The sequence below is a fragment of the Capsicum annuum genome, chromosome 3, assembly GCF_002878395.1.
Source record: "Capsicum annuum cultivar UCD-10X-F1 chromosome 3, UCD10Xv1.1, whole genome shotgun sequence".
Classification (NCBI taxonomy): domain Eukaryota; kingdom Viridiplantae; phylum Streptophyta; class Magnoliopsida; order Solanales; family Solanaceae; genus Capsicum; species Capsicum annuum.
Window position 1 is genome coordinate 259,176,014 of NC_061113.1, and position 10,321 is coordinate 259,186,334.

General features: G+C 31.3%; 1 protein-coding gene across 1 annotated transcript; it reads left to right on the top strand.

Moving 5' to 3' along the window:
• The first annotated feature begins 9,052 nt into the window (after nucleotides 1–9,052).
• LOC124896909 lies at nucleotides 9,053–9,556 on the top strand. The gene is made up of 2 exons (XM_047408782.1): nucleotides 9,053–9,096; nucleotides 9,202–9,556. Exons 1-2 carry the CDS (start codon nucleotides 9,053–9,055, stop codon nucleotides 9,554–9,556), a joined length of 399 nt encoding a protein of 132 aa, XP_047264738.1.
• Nucleotides 9,557–10,321: the final 765 nt, after the last annotated feature.

Below are 10,321 nucleotides of genomic sequence, written 5' to 3' on the forward strand. Positions count from 1 at the left end.
TAAATTATTTTTCATCAAATCAAATTAAAATGACATAATTATATTTGATTGCTTGAACATATTACTTATCCACATAATATATTTTTATTATATTTAATTCGACTTATTATGATATTTAATTTAAATATGTGACATAATTTTATTGATTATATTATTTACAAAAACTATCAAAAACTTCCTCTATTTTTTTTTAAACAAGCCAAAAATAAAGTAAGTAAATCGAAATTGATAATTTATTTATACTCCCTTCGCCTAACAATACATATCACTATTGTCTTGATATTTATTAAAAAATAATAAATAATAAGTATAATTTTATTGTATCACTTTTTATATATAATAAATTTAATGTCTTGAATAATATATTGAATGATGAATAGTATTCAATAACAAGAATATAATGGGCAGAAAAAGATAAATTATGTATTAATTTTTCAAACTGGACAAGTATTATTTGGCACTTCATACTCTTTTTGTTTAATTTTTCTTTGTATACGCATTTTAAAGAATTATAAATAAGAAGGTAATTTTACTAATTCAATTCTTAAATTTTTTTTAGAACTTTACAAATAAGTGTGAACGCTTTTAAAAAGAATTAACCACAAAAATAATATGAAAAAAATTAATTAATGTCTTTTAAATTTAATAAGGTGACCAACTAAGAATGTGCTTGGCCATGAAAATTAAAAACATATTCAATTTAGTTGATATTTTTAAAGTTGAAAATAGAGTTGAAGTTGTGTTTCATCATAATATTTTAGAAATGGATATTTTTTAAGTTAAAAAATATAAATTTATGGCAACTGAGTTATTTTGTGAAAATAAAAAATTTACTTTTAAAAAAAAAAGGTTCAAAAAGTAAATTTAAAAATAGTGAAACCGCATGATTTTTCTTAAAAAATTTAAATATTGTGAAAATATATTTTAAAATATTTGGCTAATAATTATTTCGAAATAAAGTGAAATGTATTCTCAAATATTGTTAATAATATTAGCCAAACTCCTACTGTGGAATAAATTTTTATCAAGATGATCGATTAATATATTTCCTCAGTTTCAAAATAATTGGCATTTATTAACTTGACACTCCCTTTAAGAAAATATTAATTATGTGCTTATTTTTATCAAAATAATTTTATTAATTACTCCCTCCGTCCCAAATTACATGTCCCAAATTGAGATGACATATTGATTAAGAAAAATAATTAATAACATGGCTAGTTTACCATAGTGCCCCTATTAAATAATGTTTACATTTTAATTTGAAGAAAAAGTAACTAATGCAAAGGGTAAAATATGAAGAAAAAAATTGTCTCTTCTTGATTAATGAAAAAAGACAAGTAAAATGAGAAATTTGGGACAGAGGGAGTATGTTTTGAAAATATAAATATGAGTATATACACTTTATTTGTCATTTAATAATAGAGGTAATCTTGAAAAATGTAATAAAATTCTCTTGATTCATAAATGTATAATAAAAATGAAATAAATATTTTTAGCATGAGTACCAACTATTTTAAAATGGAGAGAGTATATTGAATGAGAAAGTATTACTCCTTCTTCTACTTCCTCTGTCTCAAATTTTTTGATTTCTCATTTTACTTGTCTTTTTTCATTAATCAAGAAGAGAGAGAAAAATTCATGTGTTAACCCTTTGCATTAATTAATTTTTCTTCAAATTAAATTATAATATCATTTAATAGGGATACTATGGTAAACTAGTCATGTTATTAATTATTTTCTTAATCAATGTGTCATCTCAATTTGAGACGGATAATTTGAGACAGAGGGAGTATTTCAAAATAAATGAATTATTGAGCTATTTTTTAATGTCTAAAATAAATGAATTATTCATTCTTCAAGATACATATTTAAAATTTCTTCTAATTTTATTCTTTTATTTAATGATATTTTAAAATATTTCACATTTTTAAGAAAATAATTTAAAAATAATTTTAAAAAAAAGCTATAATTTATGTCCTAGAATATTTTTTAAAAAAAATGTATCATCCTTAACAATTCAATTAATAATAAAGAAATGCACAATAATGCACATCCTAAATTTATGAGAAAAAACATTTTTTCCTCCCTGAACTTGTCCTCCAAACTCACTTTCACTAAAAAAAAAAAAAAACTGTGTTTAGCGACGAAATTTACTGACAGACCAAATCTCGTCACTATGTAGCGACAGATTAGCAACGGAACATTCAATTTGGTCGCAGACATTGCAGTTCAATTTTTTGATATGTTCTTAGCAACGAATTAGTGATGGAATTTGATTTTAGTCACTAATTAATAGCAAGAAAAATTGACACCCAAATTTAGTGACGGATTAGTAACGAATTTTTTGGTCGCTATGTTAATTATTTTGTAGCAATGGATTTAACAACAAACTTTTGTCGGTGCCCTTCTTTTAAAAAAAAAAAAATTATTTAGCGACCAACTATGCCGTCGTAAAATATTAATCATAGTTTTCTAATTAATTATTTTTACTATATAAAAGGGGGGCTCTAGGGTTTTATTCATTTCCACCCGCCCCTCCATCTCTTCCTCTCTAAAATAAGATACTTTCTCCTCTATACTGATTTGCCTCTCCATTTCTAGATCAAAATTCTTCACTACTCTTGCTTCACTTGTCTTCCTTTTTACTGAATCAGTTTTCGATCTTCAAGTTCTTGGATATGTGCTTTCAATTTGACCTCTATTCAAATGATTAATTCCATTTGCATGTAATTTCTGAACTGATCTGCAAGGAAAAATTCTTGATTTGCGACTACTTTCTTTTGGCTTTGATGGAACCAGCTATTTGAGGTATTTTCCTTTTTCTGTTCTTTGTAAGTGTTGTTATGATGTGTGACACTACTACCCTGTCTTGGCCTTTATTTTCCATTTAATCCATCCAGTGAGGTGGTTTAGGAAGAAGGGCATCAACCAATAATATAGAAAGTTTGACTTCTCGTAAAGAATCAACTGCTTTGGTTTATTGAGTCATCCTACTGGTTTTTAATCCTCCGCTACATGTTGAAATATCTCTATAATGGGTTATGTTATTTTAAGCTTACTTCAACAAAATCTTGTCTATTTGTATGTTCTGTGACATAGAGCTATCCTCTGAGGCATTTAACTTTGCCTAGTCCTATAGTAGAAATCCATCTTTGGTAGTTGGAATATGCTTTAGCACTTTTGAGTATTTATTCGTCCAGGGAGGGAAAGATTAGTTTCTTCACATTGTAAGTCTAAAAGCATGTTGGAGGATTGTTTGGATACTGATACAAAAGCATCATAATAATCTCTTTGGACTATGGCTAGTGAAGCAATGTAAATTTTTGTCTTATATGGTCGGTTTATTAGTTGAATGGCGAAGTTAGAAGTTGAAACTGGATTGTTTTGAAATATACCCATGTCCTTTATATATCGGGTATCAATGTGTATGGTTTGAATCATATGTATCAATTTCGTAATTAAAGTTAAACAAGTGGTTTTCTTCTTAGGGTAGTCTCTAGCAACCAATGCCTCCAAAGTGATGCATTAACTTCTTCTCTAATTATAAGAGGAGCTTTTTGAATCCTTAAGTTAGTCTTGCAATTGTATGAAAATTTAGAGGTACTTCACAAAACACATAATAAAATTATCCAACTGTACTGAAGATAAAAAGTTATTCCATGTTATTTAGCCATCATATGTACATCATATGTTATTTATCCAACTGTACTAAAGAAAAAAAAGTTATTCCATAATACTTCTATATTCCATGGAAGCTCTAAAATATATAAGAAAAATAGTTTTAACCAATAAATCGATAACCGATTCTTTACAAATGTTTTGTATGTACATCAATGTTGCTTGGATTCTGCAAAAATTTTAACGGGGTGTGTCATATATTCAAATACTTATTTGATACACTTATCTTTCAGGTGTCTTTTTACTGGAATTGGTGTAGTGCAGTTGTAGATTGGTGGTAAAATAAGTAGAGTATTGTATTCAATCAGGTGTGTTTTAAAACTTTCTTTCGATTTTTTAATTTTTCTTGGTAAGCTTGTTGGCTTCTCGATTATGTTTGTAACTTAAAATAGAAGTATGTATCACTTTTATCTTATTTTAAAGGTAAACTAGTTTTATTTTCTACTTTAAGAGCATAAGTTTGAATAATTTAGTGAAACTATTTAACTGTCAATTGATCAACTTAATTATGCTTTCTTTGCTAAGTAGTTCTTTATATAAAGCCTGATCATACATTATCGTATTTGTTAATAAATATTTCCAACAAGGTTAATTATTGATTAAGACTAATTGTCGTGTTTCTTATTAAGCTGGTTAATTAGCATTGATTATTCTTTTTTTATTTCAACCTTAATAGGAACATGAATAATCTAAAACGTAGTTGGATGTATGAGAGGTTAGATGGCCGAGGGGGTTTATACTCTAGATTTATAACCGGGAGGATGAATTTATTCAATTTGCATGTTCTCAACCAAATCGTATGAGTGTTGACAAAGTTAGATGTCCATGTGCAAAATGTCAGAACTATAAATTCATGGATGTTGAAACTGTTAAATGTCACCTTTATCAATCTGGATTTATTGAGAACTATTTTATTTGGAAGCATCAAGGGAAAAGAGATGATATAAGTGAGACTTCTTATGGTAATGCATTGCATGGTAGTGGTCAACGAATATTCGAAGAGAATCCATACCGACAAATGATTTTGGATGCAGCTGGCCCCAACTTTTCTCAGGGTTCAAGCTGGAAATCTTATAGAAATAGTGAACCCGAGTCATCTCATCCTTTTCAACATTCAATGGAGGAAGATCCTAATCTTGTTTCCAAAAAATTTTATGATTTGTTAGATGCTGCTGATGCAGAATTATATCCCGATTCATCCCTCTCTCAACTTGCAGTTGTCTCTCGAATGTTGAATATTAAAATGGAGAATAATATGTCACAGAGAGGCTATAACCAAATGATCCAATTACTTAAGGAGTCTTTACCTGAAGATAACATCGTGCTTGATAACTATTATCAAATGAAGAAGTTAGTGCGTAGCTCGGGTTTGCCAGTTGAAATGATTGATTGTTGTGAATCAGGATGTATGTTGTATTGGGGTGATGATGATGAACACCTTACATCTTGTAAATTTTGTAGCAAGCCAAGATATAAGCGTTGTGTTGGCTCTCATAACAGGCAATTGGTCCCTTACGAGAGAATGTATTATTTTTCTTTGATTCCGAGATTGCAAAGATTATATACATCTCATGCTACAGCTGCTGACATGAGATGGCATCATGAGCATAAAAAAAAGGATGGTGTGATGCGCCATCCATCAGATTCTGAGGTTTGGAAGCACTTCAATGAAAGTCATCCCTTTTTTGCCGCTAAACCAAGAAATGCCAGGTTGGGATTATGTACAGATGGTTTTCAACCATTTAGTCAGTTGGAAGAAAATATTCTTCATGGCCAGTGATTGTTACTCCATACAATTTACCTCCAGGAATGTGCATGAAAGAGGCTTATATGTTCTTAACTATCATTGTTCCAGGTCCCAGCAATCCCAAACATAAAATTGATGTTTATCGACTACCCCTAATTAAGGAGTTGACCTTGTTGTGGGAGACAGGTGTGGAAGCATTTGACATCTCAAAAAGGCAAAACTTTCAATTAAGGGCATCTTTGATGTGGATAATTAGTGACTTTCCTGCATATTCTATGTTATCGGGATGGAGTACTGTAGGTAAATTAACATGTCCTTATTGTATGGAGGAAACACAATTTTTTAGATTGCAGCATGGAAGAAAACAATCCTGGTTTGATTGCCACAGAATGTTCCTTGACCAGCACCACCCATTTAGGAGAGATCGAAAGAACTTTCTTAAAGGCCAGACTGTCAGAAGACCTCCCCCAACAAATAGAACAGGAGAGGAAATTTTGGACCAGATTTGTAATTTAGGGATAAGAAATGTAACAGAATTAGATGCAGAACAAGTTAATAAAATAATATGTAAGATATGTAGGTGGAAAAAGCGAAGCATCTTTTGGGATTTTCCATACTGGAGTTCTAACATGATTTGACATAATCTTGATGTTATGCATATTGAGAAAAACTTCTTTGATAATGTATTTAACATTGTTCTTAATTTTGATGAAAAAACTAAAGATAATCCACAGTCACGGTTAGATACAGCAAAATATTATGATCGACCTTAATTGCGAAAGGATAGTAATAGCCAATATCCAAAAGCTGTCTATACATTAGACAAGGAAGGAAGAGCGATCTTGTTTAATTGGGTGAAATGCTTAAAGTTTCCAAATGGGTATGTTTCAAATTTGGGTAGGTTGCCAGACACAAATGCGAAAAGGTTATTTGGAATGAAGAGTCACGATTGTCATGTGTTCATGCAACGACTAATGCCTAGTGCTTTTCGTGAACTACTTCCTAATAATGTGTGGCAGGCACTTATAGAATTGAGCTTATTTTTTAAGGATCTTACTTCGACCACTCTACGAGTGGATGATATGGTGTGATTAGAGAGAGATATTCTACAAATTTAGTGCAAGTTGGAACATATATTTACTCCTGGGTTCTTTGACTCAATGGAACATCTTCCTGTGCACCTTTCATATGAAGCAAGGGTTGCTGGACCTGTGTAATATCGATAGATGTATCCTTTTGAAAGGTAAATATGTAGCTCTATGTCAAACTTGTGACGGTTAATTAATACATAACCTTCCAAAACATAATGTTACATCTTTTTCTGTATATAGGTATTTGGGAACTCTTAAAAAGATGATTGGGAATAAAGCTAGTGTTGACAGTTCCATTTGTGAAGCGTACTTGATGATGGAGTCAACACAACTATTTTCTCATTATTTTGAACCTCATGTCATGTCACGAAATCATAATGTGGATCGTAATGACGATGGTGGTGTTGTGGAAGATCTTAAAGGAAATCTTTTAATATTCTCCCATCCAGGTTGACTTTGGGGAGAAGCAAAGAAAAGAGATTTAATCTTAGATGAAATCAAGGCGGCTCAAACTTATATTTTACTAAATTGTGAGGAGGTTGAGCCATTTGTGAGGTAACCAAATTCTCTTAATTAATAATATTAAAATCCATTCTTATATCGTGACTTCTCATATATAAATTAATTTGTTACAATGAAGTATGTACCTGCAACGCTTGGAAGAAGAATTTCCGAATCTCTCTCAAAGCGAAATAAACGAGAGCCTTGAAGAAAATTTCGCTATATGGTTCAAGGGATATGTAAGATTTAAATAAATATTAACTTTCATATAATGATGCACGTACTTAAATTGGCTTCTCATGTTTAACTAGATCTTTGTTTTTTTTAAAATAGGCTCGGTGTAATCCCATTGAAAATGAATACTTGCGTAATCTTGTTCGTGGACCATTAATAGGAGCTATATCTCATTCATTTTATTTTGTTAACGGATATAAATTTCACATAGAATGTCATGGTAGCATGAGATCAACAATGAATAGTGGAGTTTATATCTCGGATCCAAATTTTGGGAATTATTATGGGCGAATAAAAGAGATCATACAAGTGGAATACCGTGAAGCACCTTTAAAGCAAACTGTGTTATTCAAATGCGAATGGTTTGACCCAATAATAGATGTCGGTGTTAAGAAGCATGATCGATACAAATTGGTTGATATTAACCATCGTTGTCGATATAAAAAGTATGAGCCTTTTATTCTTGCAATGCAAGCAACGCAAGTATGAGCCTTTTATTCTTGCAATGCAAGCAACGCAAGTATGTTATGTACCTTATCCAAGCAAGAAAAAGGACAAAGAAGATTGGCTAGCTGTATTAAAGGTCAAACCTCAAAATATTATTGAATTACCAGTTGAGGAAGTGGTGATAACTTCAGAACTGAATGTTCCTTTTCAAGTTGAAAAAGTTGAAGTCCATAAGATAGATATGTTTGTTTCTGTAGATGAAGATATTCTATTGCATGATCCAAATGGGGGTGTACTTGAAATGAATGAACCTCTTAATGATGGTTTATTTAAAGAGCATCATGAAATTCAAGATGGATGTACAGAAGAAGAATATGAAACCGAGGAAACTGAGGAGGAGGATGAAGAGGAAGAGTTTGAAAAAGACATAGATAGTGAATAGAACTTGATAAATATCTGCTATTTTAGCTTTGTTGTATTTTTTTTTAGTAAGAAACTACGAAATTTGCTATTTTAGCTTTGTTGTAGTTTGTTTTTAGTTCAAAACATAGACTGTGCCAAGTGCTTCGAAAAAATGTGTTATTTTAGCTTTGTTGTATGTTGTTTTTACTAATTTTTCTCTAAGATATCATCATTTTATAAGTTTTTGGTTTCCTTTTAATAATCTACTAATTTTTCATATTGCATCATTTTGTTCCTAACTGTACTTCATGGTTCCAACCAACAACGTAGCTAGTGTAATCTCACCGTGTGCATGTGCGTAGTGTATTTGCAATCTTACCTCTATCTATCTTGCAATAAAAAGAGTATTTTATCTATGGAACATATCTGCTGTTTTCTATTATTGCAGCTGTTGCTAGTTTTATGCTACTTTTCTAGTAAGCAGCTGTTTTCCAAAACTACAACATACTGCCCAAGAAATCAATAGTTGCTGTTTTCCAGAACTGCAGCAGCTGTTTTCTACATGTGCATTCTTATTTGTTACACTAATAGTTGCTGGAAATTGTTACTGCTGCTATTTTCTGTTATTGCAACTGCTGCTGGTTTTATACTATTTTTTCAGCAAGCAATTGCTACAGTTTCTCTTGTTTTTTCTCTTTGTTTTGCAATAATTTTTTTCTGCTACTCTCTTCTTTTTCATCTTTATTTTGCTGCTATACCAACATGTTTGGTGACATTTTTTTACTTAGAATAGGGCAAAAAAACTTGGTGGTGTGTCATGATTCTCTTTTGGTATACTGCTAATGTACATTGGTCTTATTCTAAATACCTGAAAATTCTGTATAGGCTCTTAAAATAGGTCGAGATCCAACTCCAAGTGAGTTACATTTGCACGTCCATACACATAATCATGATAGAAAATCTTTTGTTGGTGAGCATTCCCGACTTCTACATGTAAGTACATAACTTACATCTAACGATATGATAGTCATCTCTTATTTTTCTTTTGTGTTGACATGAACTTGAGTCTATTTTAATAACTTCACTTGTTACGGAAAGGTATGAAGAAATTATACGGGAAAAAGTACAATGTGAATCTGAAATAGATCAATTGGAGACATATTATGAAGCTGGGGGAGGAGCAAAGAAGAAAAGATTGTTTGGTCTTGGATCTGAAGCTACAAGTTACTTTGGGAAAAAACTGTGTGCCTGCAATGCTTCCACATCATCAGTACCACCTTCGATTTCTTTACCGACAACAAATATGGAGGAGTTGGTGAAGCAATTGATTCCGGCCCTTACTACTCATTTTTTTCCAATAGTTATTGAGCGTGTTGGTGGTACTAGGGTACAAGATGGGGCCGTGCTTGATCCTCCTCCTACTCATGATGATGATGACGGTGTTGATTTGTAGCTTCATATTATTCGTAGTCCATGCTCGTTGCACTAATTTTTGATAAACTATTTTGACATTAGTTTATGTTTGATAAAATACTTGAAATTGTGGGTGTTGGACACAATTGTTGTGAATTTTGCTATCTGTTTGAATGTTGGATATTTAATCATTTTATAATTTACGTGTTTCAACTATTTTCTTATAAAATTATTAGCGACAAAAAATTAGTGACTAACTTTTGTCGTTGCTACTGAAAAACTTTAGGGATGGATTAATTTAGTTGCTAAAGACGGCTGTAATTAGCAACAAAAAATTAGTGGCTAACATCAGTCGTAGCTACTGAAAAACTTTAGCGATGGATAAATTTGATTGCTAAATAAGTAGACCAAATTATGTTGCAACGGATCAACGACAAAATATTCTGTCGTAAATTAAGCCACGACCAAAATGAATTTTGGGAATAGCAACGCTATAGCAACGAAATCGTACGTCAGTAATATCAACAACCAAATTGTTTCGTCGCTAATTGATCATAAATTTTACGACGGAATTCAATTTTTTGTCGCTATGAGGTTAGCAACGAGCAATATAGCGACAGAACAAATTCTGTTGCTATTCCGTCGCTATTTCTATTTAGCGACGGATTTTCATACGATAGCGACGAATATGGCGTGTCGGTAAATGCTATTTTTTTTTGTAGTGTTTAGCACTTAAACTTAACTTCTGTTTATTTACCCCCCTTAAAATCAAAATCCCACTCTCACATGGAGAGTGCACTACACA